General features: G+C 40.8%; 1 protein-coding gene across 1 annotated transcript in view; it reads left to right on the top strand.

The window, feature by feature from the left end:
• The first annotated feature begins 4,207 nt into the window (after positions 1-4,207).
• Positions 4,208-16,413, top strand: part of NOL9 (nucleolar protein 9) — a 455,387-nt gene continuing 443,181 nt past the window's right edge. Inside the window, exons 1-2 of the mRNA XM_044055607.1 lie at positions 4,208-4,414; positions 10,595-11,198. Coding sequence (XP_043911542.1) covers positions 4,410-4,414; positions 10,595-11,198 — 609 coding nt within the window. The 5' untranslated portion in view covers positions 4,208-4,409. The remainder of the gene's footprint in view (positions 4,415-10,594; positions 11,199-16,413) is intronic.

Here is a 16,413-nt window from a genome sequence, read left to right on the forward strand (position 1 = left end):
CTTTTCCCCTTCTGCTGGGGAGGGCAGGGGTCAGTCATTTCGGAAACAAACTCAATGACCTGCGTCTTCAGCTGTCGGACTCTGCCATGCTGGCAGCTCCTCTAGGAGGAAAACTGGGACTTTTTGCAAAGTATTGGCATTTGGTTACCCAGGACAATGGGTATTGGACATTGTAAATCGAGGCTACAAATTTTATTTCCACACTTTCCCTCCTTTCAAAGGTATGCCAGATGTGCCTCATCAGCAAAGACTGGAAGCACAGGCAAAAAAAAAAAAAAAAAAAAAAAAAAAATTTCTTCTCTGCTTCAGTGGAGGGCAATACAGGAAGTACCTTCTGCTGAAAGAGGCACAGGGTTTTATTCCCATCTTTTCTTAGTGCCAAAAAAAGTACATACTTGGAGACCAATTCTGGATTTGTCCATTCTAATCACCTTTTTGGAAATTCCAAAGTTCAAGATGTTAACGTTGCAGCAGTTGCTGCCTATGCTGGGCAGGGCTCATTGGATGGTAACTCTGGATCTCACAGAGGCCTATCTTCACATTCCTATCGGGCCCAGTTCCAGGAAGTTCCTGAGATTTCGGAATGGGGATTGCATTATCAGTTCTCTGCATTGCCCTTTGGCTTGTCTACTGCGCCCAGGGTATTCACAAAAGTCCTGGCTCCAGTAATTGCTTTTTTCAGACTACAAGGAATTCAAATTTATCCTTATCTGGACGACTGTTTGTTTCTGGCTCAAGGCAAGCAAGAACTTCTTCAACATCTTCACTATGTAATGACAGTTTTAAGATGCCTAGGGTATTCTGTGAACGAAATAAAGTCCAGTCTAGTACCCTCACAAGAGATGTGTTTTCTGGGTGTGAGACTGAATACAGCAACCCAGATGGCATTTCTTACCCTGGACAAACAAAGACATCTTCATCAATACTTCCAACAGCTTTCAGTAATGTCCAGGCTGACTGCAAGGACAGTCCTTCAAGCCTTAGGGTTCATGGCATCTTGTATTCTAGTGCTTCCCAATGCCAAACTGCATATGAGGAAGTTACAATGGTATCTCAAAAGCGTGTGGACTCAACACAGCCACGATTTGGACACTGTCATTCAGATTCTCCCTTGCATACAAAAGAATTTCTGTGGTGGGCTCAGGAATGTCACCTAAACAAGGGACTCTCTGTGACCCAGCCAGAGGCATGTCAGATATTAACGACAGGCGCCGGAGTCGGCCTGGGGAGCTCATCTCAAAGGAAAATGGATTCAAGACCTTTGGCCCCCAGAGCTACTTCATTTACATATCAACATGAAAGAGATGCTGGCAGTTCAATTTGCTTTGGAAGCATTCAAGAGCCTACTTCAATCAGGACTGGTGTTGATTCGAACAGACAACACAACAGTCATGTGGTACATCAACATGCAAGGGGGAACCCATTCTTATCCATTGTGCAGACAAGCAATGCTAGTATGGGAAACTGCTTTAAAACTGCACATCACTCTTCGAGCACAGTTTCTGCCAGGAGCACAAATTTCTTTAGCAGATGTTCTGAGCAGACAGATTGTGGATCCTCGCGAATGGAAGTTGGATCATCAGGTGTTTCTGCAGTTGGCCATAGCTTGGGGAACTCCAGACATAGATCTGTTCGCTTCTCCTCTGACTTATCAACTGCCAAAGTTTTGCACAAGGCTATTTCATCCGTAAGCCTGGAAAATAGATGCACTATCCTTCAGCTGGAGAAACCTGCACGTGTATGCCTTTCCTCCTTTGCCTCTTCTTCCAAAGGTATTGTTGAAAGTCAGGAGGGAAATGCCTCGCATGATTCTGATAGCACCAGATTGGCCTCGACAACATTGGTACCCTCTCTTAAGGAGTTTAATTCATGGGACACCTTGGCCATTACCACAGTTTCCTCACTTATTGACTCAGGAGGACAATCATTTTCTCAATATCAGGGTGCAATCTCTTTACCTGACAGCCTGGAGAATTCAGTTTTGAGGAAGGAAGGCCTGCAGCTTCCACAACAAGTTTTGGATGTTCTTTTGGAAGCCGGGCGTCCTACTACTCGGAAAGTTTATGCTGATAAATGGAAGAGATTTTTTCTTTGGAGTGCAGCTCACGGCTTTGATGTTAAATTGCCTAACTTGAGTTGTATTTTGCAATATTTGCCTGTTTTGTTAGACAAGGGATTGTCTTTCTCTTCTGTTAAAGTGCATGCTGCAGCTATTTCTGCTCACTATGAATGTGACCCTCCTTTGTTTTCTCGTCCATTGGTTAAACAGTTTCTTAGAGGGGCAAGGAATATAAGACCCCCGAGAAGAGCTCCCACTCCAGCCTGGGATCTTAATTTTGTTTTGGAGAAGCTGACTCTGCCTCCATTTTGCACCTGCAGCTACAGCTGAGTTGAAGTTGTTGTCTTGGAAGACTGCTTTTTTGTTGGCTGTTACTTCTACTCGAAGGGTCTCTGAATTACAGGCCCTCATGGCAGTAGAACCATTTCTGATTTTTCACAAGGACAGAGTTTCCTTGCGTACTAATCCTACTTTTATGCCTAAAGTAATTTCTTATGTGGCACTGAACCAATCTATACATTTGCCTACTTTTTCTGCTGACCCCCAAAATAAAGGGGTGAAAGTTTTGCATTCTTTGGATGTGCATAGGCATTTAAGATATTATTTGAGCAGAACCACAGAGTTCAGAAGATCTCAACAGTTGTTTGTTTCTTTTGCTTTGACTTCTCAAGGGAAAGCTGTTTCAAAACACACTATCTCCAAGTGGATTGGCCATTGTATTGCTTTTTGTTATTCTCATCATGGGAAAGATGTTCCTGCTGGGCTCAGGCCTCACTCTACTAGGGCTACGGCCACCTCTACTGCTTTTTTGAGAGGGGTAGCTGCTAAGGACATTTTGGAGGCAGCTACTTGGAGTTCTGTACATACGTATACTGAGCATTATCATTTACCTCTTTATTCTAGGTCTAGGGCTGGGTTTGCCACTGCTATTCTACAGGGCATGTTAGCAGCTCCTAATTCTATTTAGTTGGCCATCCTCCCTGTTTTCCGTTGCTCTGGGATTCTACCCATATGTCAGGACTGCAGCAATGGTAGACGAAGAACATAGTACAGTTTTGTACCTACCATAAATGTAGATGTTCGAGGATATCCATTGCTGCAGTCCAAGTTTCCCTCCCTCCTACCCCTTATTTAGGTTTGGGTTTTGGGTGGTGTTTTTTGCATTCTGACGTCTGAGGCAAGAAAGACTGAGGGTATGGCGTCGGTCATGCGCATTTGTACTGGCACATACTGATGTCAGCCTCGAGCGCCATGACCGACGCCAGATTCTAGCCCTTTGGTATTCGGGCCGATGGTGGACAGCGGAATACCCATATGTCAGGACTGCAGCAATGGATATCCTCGAACATCTACATTTATGGTAGGTACAAAACTGTACTTTTTCTTCATCATTTGCCCGTAGTGGTCCTTTAAATGCCACAAGCCGTGATGGGAGATGTACGAAATCCTAGGTATTTTGCTTATTGCAAAGAGGTGCACGCAGAAGTTATGCTGAATGTTATGTACTTCTTATGTAGCGCCATCTTTCCACATATTTTCTCCTCTCTATGGTCCTTTTGGTGTGCTTCGGCCAAATTCAGTTTTAAACTGAGAAGGATTTTGTTTTCATTAATGTTGCTTACTAAACCTACAGATGATGTATTTTTCTGTTATCTTTCAAACTGCTTTACATACTTAATTATGTGGCAAATGTGTGATCATATCCAGCACATATTAACCTGATTCTAGCTAAACTTCTAAAAGTTGATCATCTGCACTGCTTGCTCATGGATAAAATTATTTTCTGATATGCTATACAGCATGAACATTTCTGATAGAACTTGTAATATTCAGAAGTGTGCGTTCTGGCAGAAGCTTAATCTCCACTGTACGTAAATTTTATTGTGAAACCTGATCGTTAGATAGACGCTAATAGTACTAGCTTGTTACTGTGAAGCCTATATTCAATTTTATTAGCTTAATCAATTTAAGCTAGCATACCTCCCAACCGTACCGAATTACTCAGCGTTCAAATAATGGGGTGCCACGATTCCCGAGTGGCACCCTTCATTTCCTCAGCGGTTTTTTTTTTTTTTTTTTTAGTATTTTTTAATTTATTTTTCCCTTTCTGCAACGACAGCAACTCCGTCGGGGTTACCAGTTTGTCGGAACTGAGCTCAGTGCACACATTTCCGGCTGGCTCATTTTGAATGATGTACACATTTCCGCGAGTGGGGAAACACAGTTTTATGTGGATTCTGGCGTCCACTAGTTTTTATTTAAATGGAAAGGCCTTTCTCTTTTATTTGCGAGCGGAGCGGGTTAGATTTGGTTGCACTTGCGAGTGGGTGAAACGAGCGGACTCTGGCTGATGAAGTAGGATGTTCGGAACATTTATTTATTTTCAGATGTACATTATTATAAGTGTGTGTGTGTGTGTGTGTGTGTGTGTGTGTGTAATTGTAACTGTGCAGCCCAGGCAATAGTTTCTTGCATTGTACGGCTGCACTGGCCTATTTAGCGCTTTGGGAAGTAAGGATCATTCATGTGCTGTTTGCAACCCTTGTTCCGGTTCTTGAGAGCCATTTGGATCTTTTAATTTGTGGACGTAACCGTAGTAGTAATTACTGAACTCGGAGTACCTTGTGTATAACTGTGTGTAGTCAGTGGTAATCTTCCTGCCCCTTTGTGTCAATGTGCGCATCTGTCACTCGACTCTAATTTTCCTTTGCCTCCAAGCATTTCTCCGGTCATCTCACAAACTGGTGGTTGTAATGTGAGATATAAATCTTGAATAATGGAAGGGTGGTGTTTTTTTATTAAGAATGTAAATGTAACAGCGCTAAGGAGTGTTGTGTTTACGATGATAACTTCAGAATCTTTAAAACGAGTTGCAGCTACAGTGGTGTGTATAGTGATGAGACCTGCTGCAAAAGTATGAGGCATTGATAGTATAATTACCTGTACAACTTTTCAGCAGGAGCATACCAAAGGAAGTAAAATTTTAGTAAAAATAATTTAAAAGTAATAGTTGCAGATGCATATGACAGTGTAATTTAAACACCTTAATAAAATTAAAGTTTTGCATTATGTTTGTATTTCTAATTCCTTCGATAAGAGAATTTGACCCACCAGATGCGCAGTTGCAAGCCCTGCCCAAACCCCGGCTGACATATTACAATATAATTATTCAGCATCTGTGCCGAAAGCAACCCAATGTTTTATTGTAAACATTCACCACCCGAAAAGAAATGTGTAGTACCTCGCAGTTTGCGCAGTAGCAAAACCCGCCCCAAACACGCCTCCAGCCCTGTGGAGGCAGCAGCAGTATAATTATTCAACAGTGTGCGGACTGGCAGTTAATTAATATTCAGCATCTGGGCCGAAAGCAACCCAAATGACATTAATGTAATGCTGTATCATGGGCATAAAACTTCATTCATTACCAAAAAGGTAATATTTTATTACAGACCTAAAACTAAAATGCCTGCAGTAAATCATATTTCAGTCAGTCAGTCTAGCAGAGTTTGCACCATTTCTCTAAATGTTACTGTTACCTTTTAACGGCTTTAAAGACATGTGCTTGCAAGGCAGTGGGTGGGTGGGTGCGCAGTGCCCCCACAAGGGGGTTGTAAGGGGGCTTGCCACCCTACAAAAGGGAAAAAATTAGAATTTATCATAGGATGGAGTCCGTTGTGATAATGAATATTTAGCAGTTTACACACAGTGACATGCGAATTTGCATGCCTGTCAGTCTTTCTGGATATCCCTGCCCATTTGGTGTGTCAGTCAATGACAGCACGCCCAAAGCTGCGCAGAACTAACTGCGAGGTACTACACTTGGAGATTACCTTTCAGTCAATCGGGCAGAGTTTACACCACAAAACTGTTTCTCTAAACGATACTGTTAACGGCTGAAATTGTTTGCAGTACCAGCACCGTTGCGCAACACTTGTTCAGTGGTGGTGGTGGGGGGGGGGTGCGCAGCACCCCCACAAGGGGGGGTGCAGGGGGGGGGCTTGCCCCCTGAAAAAGGAGAAAGTAATAATTCCGATGAGGATGGTGTTCGTTGTGTGCATGGATTCCGTGTCAATCATGGTTTATTTACATATTGAAGCTCTGCCTGCCGCCTTGTCAATCAAACAAGCCACGCCTATTCCTGCGCGAACTAACTGGTGGGTTAATACTCTTCAATATCGCTGATTTCTTTGCAGTGAAGGGTTGCCTTCTGTCTTGTAAAAGATCGGAAGAAATGACCCACTTTGGACTAATTACCGGTAGTAGGTGAGGTGATTAAGGTCATTAAATACAATATTGAGTTAAATAACTTTTATGGCAGCTTCTGAATTATATCTGAGTAGTAGGCCCAGATTCAGCTTATACAGCCACTAGTATTCATGCTGTAATAGTCGTAGTCACTTGGTTACCAGTCTGGCTTTCTTCTGTGCCTCCCTGGAAAGCAGACACCTCAGAGTAGTGGGATTTACTATTACCAAGTAAGTAAATATATGTGGAAATGTACCTGCATGTACATACTAACAGATGAGATGCTGAAGAGGTGCCTGCTGTGTGTCATGTCATTTATTTATATATATATATATATATAGGTTCACTCCATAATCTCGAAATTTTGAAATATCTTATTTCAGAAAGACTAGAAGCACAAATTTCAAAATCCCAAGCACTACACTAAACATACATCACCCACACACACACATCGCCCAAAACACAAACAAAAAGTGTTTGTGCATTGTGTTATAAAATGTAAAAATAAAATCAAAATAATCATTGTAGAAGTAAAGCAGTATGCACACACTAGTGTTTATGGTAAATGGGGCATTGAAATGGCTGCAGAGGGACTCTGGTGCCATATTTTGGTTGTCTGTTCTTCAGTTTGCGTTTGAAAGTTGGTGTCCCATAATTCCATTGGAGTGGGTGGAGTTACTTAATTATGTATGCAGGTTTTACATTAATTAGCGTGCAGATGTGTACCTATTTTTCATGGGCCTTGTCCAGATTTTTGATGTTTCCAGGTTGAGAGGTACAGTCAGGGCTAGTGTGTGACAGAAGAATACAGTAGAAGCTGAAAAGCAAGGTGTACAAGATAGTGGTGCAGCTAGTGCCACTGTAGGGTACAGAAACTTGGGCAGTAAAGGCAGAGCAGTTGAAACTAGAGGTGATGGAGATTAAGTGCCTTTGATGGGTGGTAGGATGCACACTATGGAATAGACTACATACTGTAGACATAAGAGTAGAAGCTGGAGTAGCTTCACTTGCAGAAAAGGTCAATCAGAACAGATTATGGTGGTTTGGGCATACATACAGGAAAGCAGAAGATAATCTGGTGTAGAAGGTTTTGGACAGAAGCGAAGAAGGCAGGAGTAAATGAGGGTGTTCAACAAAGAGGTGGATGGATTGTGTGAGAAGAGCTGTGACAGTCAGGCATGAGTGTTGAAGAAGGTAGGAGAGTGGCAAGTGACACAACACCCTGACCCGATGTAGAAAATAGGAGGGGGGTGATAGCAATGATGTAATGCACCACCTTTTCTCCAAAGGTCACCAGTTTTAGGGGGGAATTATGAGATAGAAAGTGAAAGTTGAGTCAAAATCAAAGATGTACCTGGAAATCAGTGATGGTTGAGAGGTGTGGCGTGTATATTTATGTTTACTTATGGTTGTTTTGGGACATAGCTCTCCACCTTCCGTATCTGTTGAAATGTGGATTAAATGCACAAAGTGTGGAATGCTAGTAGTTTGTTAGGCAGCTCCCAGCATGGATAAAATTTATTTATAGTTCTAAAAATATTTCTAAATGTAGTGTTATTTATCGTGAATACCTTTATTTTGATGAATTAATGTAATTCATTCTTTACTTTAGAACACTGTTGTAGTTTGCACAGACATGGGTGCTGCCATCCCGATGGGGCTTTCAGTTAAGTATGAAGGTTAACTCTTTCTTCAAGTGAGTGTGGGAGGCAAAGGATCATAATTAGGCAATGCCTATTTCTCTCAAAGATCATGTGCAGACTGACAGAATCTAAGTAACCCATCTGTTCTTTAAATGCATTTCATCGGTGTTTGCTTACCTTGGTTGCCTTTCTGCCATACAAGTTTGCATTATCTATCTTCCTAAAATAAAAAAAAAAATTCCAAAATATGTCTTCCATAGCTATAACATTCTCTTCCCTCATTGATTACTCTATAGGAAGTTCTGCTTCCTTGCTGATGTGTTGGCATCTCAGTGGGGTCGGCAACATCCATTACTTTAATCATTGAGAGGGAAGAAGGCCATTGAACAGAGAATTTTTCATACCAGAGCAATTTACTTGAATTTATTTTTGTGTGTAAGTTTTAATTGTAAGTTTAGTTTCATGTTGTGTAATCCGATCTTCAAACTCCCATGCTTTTTGCTTTCCTTTTTATGCAAAAATAAATGTGAAAGCTGCTTTTGTTTCACTGTCACACATGCATATAAAGTGCAGCACAAATCTACAGCTGTTATCTTACATTTTGCCTAGTGTCATTGAATATTACCCTTCATCTGTCCAGAAAGGTAAAAGATCCACTCAATCTTTTGACAGTTGAGCTCTTTGTTTAGCATTGAAAATAACTTCATCAGAACATTCTGAATCCTGCTGCTTTTAAAAGACCTTCTGTAGGCCATGTGATCTAAACCCACTAATTAATCTGTTCAGAATTCTAATTAAAATTGGTACTTGATTTATGTATAAAACATAAAAAATGTATGTAGTTTGATAAATATACACACCCACATATGTACATACAAAACACATGACCCATGGAAGATCTTAAAAGCAGTAGGATTCAAAATGTGTGAATGTTCATAGGTTGGTACTAGGCTATCAGCCCTAGGGCCTATACAAGCCTAGCCATAACAATTCCCTGGCTATTTCTTCCCACACTATGTACTTCCTTGATCCCCTGTCTAGCAGGGCGACTGACATGATCCCCGGGGTGAATTTCCTTTCTCCCATCCAGTCGTCAAGGTTCCTTTTGAAGAGGGACAAAGAGGCACTCTGCTTGACATGTATGGGCAATCTATTCCAGAGTCTGGGAAGTGTCTGGGTCAGGAACCTATCCCTCCAGCATGTTTTGTTTATTGTGATGACAAGGTTTAGATCCCAGGAGCGTGTGGCTCTGAGGGATTGGGATTTCTGTAAATGTAGCATGTCCAACAGCTCTGGGTTTGACATGGCCTTGTATATTAAGCAAAGATCACCTCTGAGTAGACGATATGCAACAGAGTATAGCTGGAGTTTTTTAAGGCGGTCAGCGTAGTGCATCTGCTTTAGGCCTGTGATTCTTTTAGTGAGGTATTTCTGTGGCCTTTCCAGTTGTTGCAGATGTCTTGAGAGGTACATACCAAACTGGGCATTGTATTCTATAATGGGTCTAATGAGGGATGAGTACAGTGGGACAATGACCTCCTTTTTTCTGGATGAAAAGCCCTTAGTGATGAGGTGTGCCACATAGAAGGATTTCCTGACTGTTGTGGCGATGTGGTTATCGAAGGTGAGACCACTGTACACCTGTGTCCCTAAGTCTCTTATCAAACTTTCGGAGTTTAGTGTACTGCCACCAATATGGTAATTCACGGATACATGTTTTTTCCCAAAGGGGATAACTATACATTTCTTGGCGTTGAGCTTGAGCCCATGGCTCTGGCACCAAGCATCTGTTTCTGTAATATGTGATCACCAAAAGTGGAATAAGTAATTGCTGCAGAAATGTACTTCAGGTTCGTAGTACAGCCACCCCACCCCCACCCAAACTGTCTTGAAAAGAAGCAGGGTGATGCTGTGGGTAACATGTCCTTACCTGCCTGTATATTTGGATTCCTGATAGTTGAACAAAAAAATATATATCTGCAATACACCATTCCAGATTAGAGCATATACTGCTTCTTATACTCGCTAGTGATAAATTAGAAATTGTTTGGGAAATCACTGTGGGATTATTTGCTAAGAGCCCATGATCTTGGATGCTTGGAGTAGGACTATCCATATTGCATTACTGTGATGGATACAGCTGAGAAATCACTTTCATAAACTGCACGACACCTCTCTTTCCATGTTGTATTTCCCATTGATTTTAATGTGAAGCTTCTGGGTAGTTATTTGATTGAGACATTTGCTCTGCTACCCAAATAATTACTTTGCTGTTGCCTTGAATAAGGATATAAAATCAGTTTTGTGCCAAGTGTTTACTGCATTTTTGAGGTATCTTTGGTATCTTTGTTAAAGGGCCGATCATATGTAGAGAGAAAAAAATAAATTGGGAGTGACTGCTCTGCAGTGTCACAACTTTTGTCATATCCTTTTTTTCTGTATTCCTTTCTGGCAGATAATTTGGATGGCACCCAGGCATAGTGTAGCCAAGACTGTGTTTTCTATTTTTGGTTTAAGCTACATTTTAAGCAGATGTCTTGGTGTAGTGTGCAGTATGGATACTTAATTTAGATTTAAATGCATTTTCCTTGTTTTTTGAGTATATATTTAATTTCTAATCTTTATAATTTCTTTTTGTATTTGACAGGCTATGCCGAATTAAAAAGAAATTAAAAATGAAAATCTCAGCTTTAAATTTTTCCCAAAGTGTCAGTTCAGTGATGAGAACAAAGAAGCAGAAGAGAAAGAAGCGGTTGTCAGTTTTGAAAACAGATGCTTCAGATTCTGTTCTTAGCCCTGACAGTGTAGTGGCCTTACAGTGTTCTTTGCTACAAGCTGGCAGGCCTACCCTTAAGAGACTGAAAAGAATGCCTATGGGAAGACTTCTGACTGGACATGAAAGGTCTGAAAATGGAAATAAAGACAATAGTAAAAAACACAAGCCTGCTGTTGTGAATGGTTATGCAAATGATGATCACAAGAATGAAGACACTATTATGACCAATGGCTTTGTTGGTAGCGAGGAATCCAAAACATCTTTGGAAGAACGGGAGAATTTAGATAGTGATCCGGATGTGGATTCAAACTCGTGGCATCCCTACTTGAAGTATTTAGCACAGAATGGGAGTGTTACCGGTGACAATGTGGAATATGTGGCTCAGGATGAGGACACTGAACCAATACGTGCTTCTTACGTTGCTGCAGTGAATGCTGGGAAGGGAAGATGCATGGTTGTTATGGCTCCTTCACAGGTTAGTAAAATATATTTTCTTTTCTTAATTCAGCTTTGTAATTTCAGTTACTGTCCCTTTTCAGACAATTCCTATATGAGAAGCTCTTCATTTGAAAATATTGTTGCAGTTTACCTTCACTTAGGACAGTTATGGTCATAGGCAAGTAAGTACTAGACTAGCTGCCCTTGTTGACCATTTTAAGCCTGGTCAGTTTCTCCAAAGGTGAGAATCAAACCTTGTACTTTGTGTCTGTGAGGTACACACTTTAACCATTATGTCAACCCCGAGCCCTGTTCTGTAGAAGATTAAGTAGAAAGTTTCCTTTGCTTTCATTTCTGCCAGACTACTTTAGTGTATATAGTAACTTTGTCAGTGATTTTAAAGCCCTCTTCTAGTTTTTGCTTTTTGTCTCATATGAATAAGGACTCAATCTTTGGCTGCTATTTCTTTTCCCCATGTCACAATAATTGATTTTATTCTACCTTGTTTACCTGTTGAGCATGTTAATGGCCATTGTTGCTTTGGGAGTGAAAGCTATGCACATTCCCTCAGTATGGATTGATCACAGCAAAGTAACCATGCTATGCATGTAGAAGGTGATGCTGTATTTCATTCAGGTAATCTTTCTCCATACTTTTCCTATGTGCAAGAAAGAGTTCCTTAATGCCAAGCTAGCCTGCACTCAGTCTCTTTACCCACATGCATGCACACTTACTTCGTCATCAATATCTTTTTCAGCACACGCTGTCTTCGTTATGAAGACTGTAGGTTACATTTTGATGTATGAGGACTGTAGATTACATTTTGATATGCTTGGGCCCCTGCTATGTATTGATTCTCCAGTTTACACCACCCATGTTAATCTAGGGGAAACTTGGGTGGATTTAAGTGTCACAACATATGAATCTAACAAGCCTTTGTCACTGCTGAATATTGCTTTGTACCAGAGCTGAACTGTAGTAGTTGTGGTTAAATTTGTGTGGTCAGTAGAATAATCCTGTATGACACTATCAGAAACCAAGACATTAGTCCTTCAGTGTGTCTGGATTATATTACACAGGGTAAATGTCTGGCAGGGAGTACACTTATCCTGATCCATTTTTTCACATTTCTACCTGTTTGTGGTATTAACTATGCTGAGTGGCAAAGTATCACTGCAAATAGAAGCTGCTGTGTTAGTGTGTTATGGCATCGCTATAACCAGAAGGAATTGCGTTATGAAGCTTGTGTGTTTTCTGTCTTATGAAAACCAGAAGCAGTAGTGCAAGTTTTTCCAAAATATATTTGTGCTTTTAACACTGTTTTTATAGAGAAAAAGTAACATTTGTGCTGTCATGAGTGTAACTTTTTTGCCAGCATTATATGTAGTCAGTGATTACAATTTGTGATACTGTCATAATGATAAAGAATCAGAAACACCACTGTATTTAGTTTTTGTCAATGTCCTTACTGACTATGGCTCCAAACCACAGTGCTAGTTTCAAACTGTATGTCTGCTATTTCTAAAACTGTACATTAGATGTCTCCATTAAAAAAAATAGTTTATTTGTTAACATCAAGAGCCTCCATTTTTAAAATGGCCTTTAAAATAGTGTGTGATTGGTAAATGGTTAGATTCAATTCTGCACGATAAAATAATGCCTTGTAGGAAGACATTTTTAATGGTTATAGGGTGCAGAACTTAAGATGATGCATAAATGTTGTAAGTAGTTTTGCGATGATATTTGTAGAATTCTGTGGCTATTTAATTGCAGCATATATGATAACATAGCTATTTTTTAAACTTTTTAAAAGCAGGGACTAGTGTTGGCTAGGAAACACTCTATAATCCTACATTCTTGGCAGGCATATTCATTGGTTTGTACCAGAACTGCACTAGCAGTTCAGTTAAAGTGTGGTGATGGGTAGAAGCATGAATTTGTGATACCAAGAACAGAATCTTCCACCATTGAAAAGAAAATGCTTCCCTGCTGTGATACAGAACTTGTAGTGCTTGCAGATTGGTTGTAGTGTCTGCAGAGTGGGCTGTTGTGATCAATAAACAAAGAAATATGTAGTGCCACAACCACAATACTTAAGTTTTGTTTCTAATAAGGTGTTTCATTCATACATGTTAGATCTTATTCGAATTTGTAAGGCTATAATCTAACTTCAACTTAGCACACACCCCTATTATCTGATTGAAAGCGTGTGGTATTTGACATGTCACAAAATTGCTATTCTTTTTTTTTTGCATGAGAAATTTAAAATGGTGGTTAGTAGCTGCAGGAGGCAGTAGCTGACCGTGATGTGTGTGTGTGTGTAATGGTGTTTTAAAAGCTGCGTAACTTCTTAATTTTTAGTGTGCATTGGTGAGTAGCTGCCTGAATTTGTGAAGCATAATACTAAACTGGCAGTTCTGATTGACGTGGAGCTGTTTATGCACTTCTGAGTCTTTGCTGCTGCCGTTTTCTTGGCAACAGATATTTCATTCATTTGCTTATGATCCTGTCTTGCTAAAGCATTGTAAACTGGCAGTACTGATTGATGTCGCTCATGATGCTTGTTACCCATGTCAAACTTTTTCCTGCTGTGCTTATTTAAGCAGCAGATCATGCAGGTGTTTTTTTATTAATTGATATAAAGCACTATCCTGCTGAAGCAGTGTGTTGCAGTTGTGCATAATCTAACAAGAAGAGGCCTTTTGCAGGGGTTATGGACAATTTTAGGAAGTGTCATTATAGAAATTACTTTGAAACTAATTAAGTAGGTGGACAAATGTGCGTGCACACACACACTCGCATACCATTGTCTTACTTGAGTCTGGCAGCAGGGTCTTACTTATGAGGCTTGATTCTAATACTCTAGCATGTTAATTGTGCGTGTTTGTTGTTGTCCCCCCCACACACACACACACACACACACACAGATTACCTAAGATTCCCCTCTAGCCAGCAGCAGCATCCACATCTAATCAGTCTTCATTTTATTTTTTGTTGCTCAGTAGGAGCAGAGCTTGAGTTTAATCTGCATTTTTTTGAGTATATAAAGAAAGTGTATAGACAGGCTGAAATTAGTTTGCATCTTTAACAACTGGACTTACAGAAAGCGGTTTCTGGTCTTGGTAATTACAATTCTGCTTTGTTCCCCTGTACTTTCATTTTAATGTGATTGTAAGATGCATTGTAGTTGTTGGACTACAGAACCTATTTTCAAGGTTTTCTCACATATTGGCAGAAGCTCAAGGGAAAGCAAAGGGTAAGTCAAAGGATTGCAAAAGTATGCCGGGTTGAGTCACCTCTTTTGCAGATTGTAGACCTTTCTGTAAGGTTGTGGCCTCTTTTATGTTTTGCCTTGGGAGTCTTTAGCCTTTCAAGCTACTGTGGCCTCCAACACCTCCTGTTAATGCATCTGTTACCAGACCCCAGGAATGGTTTAGGGGTTACTTTTCTTTTTGCTCCTACACCTGTAGAGAATATTATACGTGCAGCTTCGGGCCTCTAGAAGCTTGCCTCCTTACCCCTATGTTCCCAGCTTCATTAAGGATATTGGTCTTTTTGAATTTGCTTTCCTGTCTGGTTTACTGGATTTCCCTAGCAGTAGCTATTTTTCCACAGCAAAATGACTTCATGGTTTGAACTATTTTTCACCTTGAAGTCTTGAGGGGTATCCTGTTTAAAAGGTGTGTGGTGATTCTCAGAATGCTTTCAGACATGTTATTCTTTGCTTGGTATTGCACTGGATGCAGCCTTGTTCACTTGCTCTGTTAGGTTTGCCCCAGACCACTTTTAGTAATTGTACTCACTCCCAGGGTCAGATTAGTAGGCTAGTGGACTTGATGGATGCTCCTTCCTTGGTACCAGTTTTACATCTTGTGCTTCACCTTCAAGCCTAATGCCCAGTTGCAGCTGCTTTGCTGCCCTACAGTTCTGCCTGCAAGCTGTTGGCACTGGCATTTGCCTGCCATTAACTGTTGTGCTGGCCAGCCTGCATTTAGCCCTGGCATTAGCTGCCTTGCATTTACTTTCCATATCCACTTACACCATTATACTTTTAACAGCTTCCCTCCTGTTAACAGTCCTGATATATCTACTGGCTCCAGTTTTCAGCTCCCTGGCCCTAGCTAGATTTTTTTTTAACCATGCCTTTTTGTTATTGGTATCCTCTTTGGCTCTCTTTGCTTCCTTTACACTTATTTACCATTTCTGCTTTCCACCTTTGTTCAGCCCAGAGATGACTGTTCATTCTCTTAACTAGTATGCAGTGGGCAGTTGTCTGACAGTCTGTGGGTATTGCATACTTGGATATTACTGATCCAGGGTCCGAGATCTGATACTATTTTAATACATTCATAAAGACTAGTAATCTACTCTTGCATAAGTATAAGGTGATTAAGGGAGAACATAGGTTTAATGTTTGTGTCTGGGGATAAGCTTAGTGCCCCCCCCCGGAACTATTGCATGTGTGGGTCCAGTGCCTGATGATCATGAGCCCCAATGCCAGTCTGTTGTCTCATTTGTTTCTTGCAAAGCAAGCAATTGAGGCAGTTATTCAAGCATCCATCTGGACTTTTCTGGTATGTGGCTCTAACCCCATCACCCTAGTAGCAGAGTTGAAAACCCTTACCATCACAGGTGCTTACAGTGCCCTACCCATGTGTAGGCATCCACACATGCAACCTTTTTTGAGCTATTTTCATTGGCTTGTTAGGACCAAGCTGATGATCCCAGTCTGATCTGTCAATATTTGCACAGACAGTGACAGTGAACTGATCAGAACCAACATTCTGTCATCCCCAGGATGGATGAGCTGGTGTCTGCTACTTACTGCTACCCTTCTTATGTCAGCACTTCTACCTTTTTGAGCCTCTGCTCAAACTTTCATTACCTAGGGTATAGTCAGTCCTTTTTATAAGTATGTGTGGTAGAGCTGTTGAGTTTGTGGGAAAAAAAAACTAAGGAGATATGGAAGATCGCAAACCCACCAGATGCGCAGTAGCAACCCCCACCCCAAACCCGCCTCATACCCAGCATCACGGCCACGTCGCTGAACACTCCCAATTGATTAGTGATTTAGGCTGCTTGGCCGCATGAATGTTCATAATGTGCCCAAGCTGCCAGTGACAGAAAATGTATAACTTGCGAACTGTCCCTATTTTATAGACAAATACAGAGAATACATTATAAGAAGTCATAAATCATACATTAAATGCCTTCAAGTATGTAGTTAGGAAATTACAATAAAATGTCATTGA

This window comes from Protopterus annectens, chromosome 14.part0 (genome assembly GCF_019279795.1).
Source record: "Protopterus annectens isolate FY-2018-M chromosome 14.part0, PAN1.0, whole genome shotgun sequence".
Taxonomy (NCBI): domain Eukaryota; kingdom Metazoa; phylum Chordata; order Ceratodontiformes; family Protopteridae; genus Protopterus; species Protopterus annectens.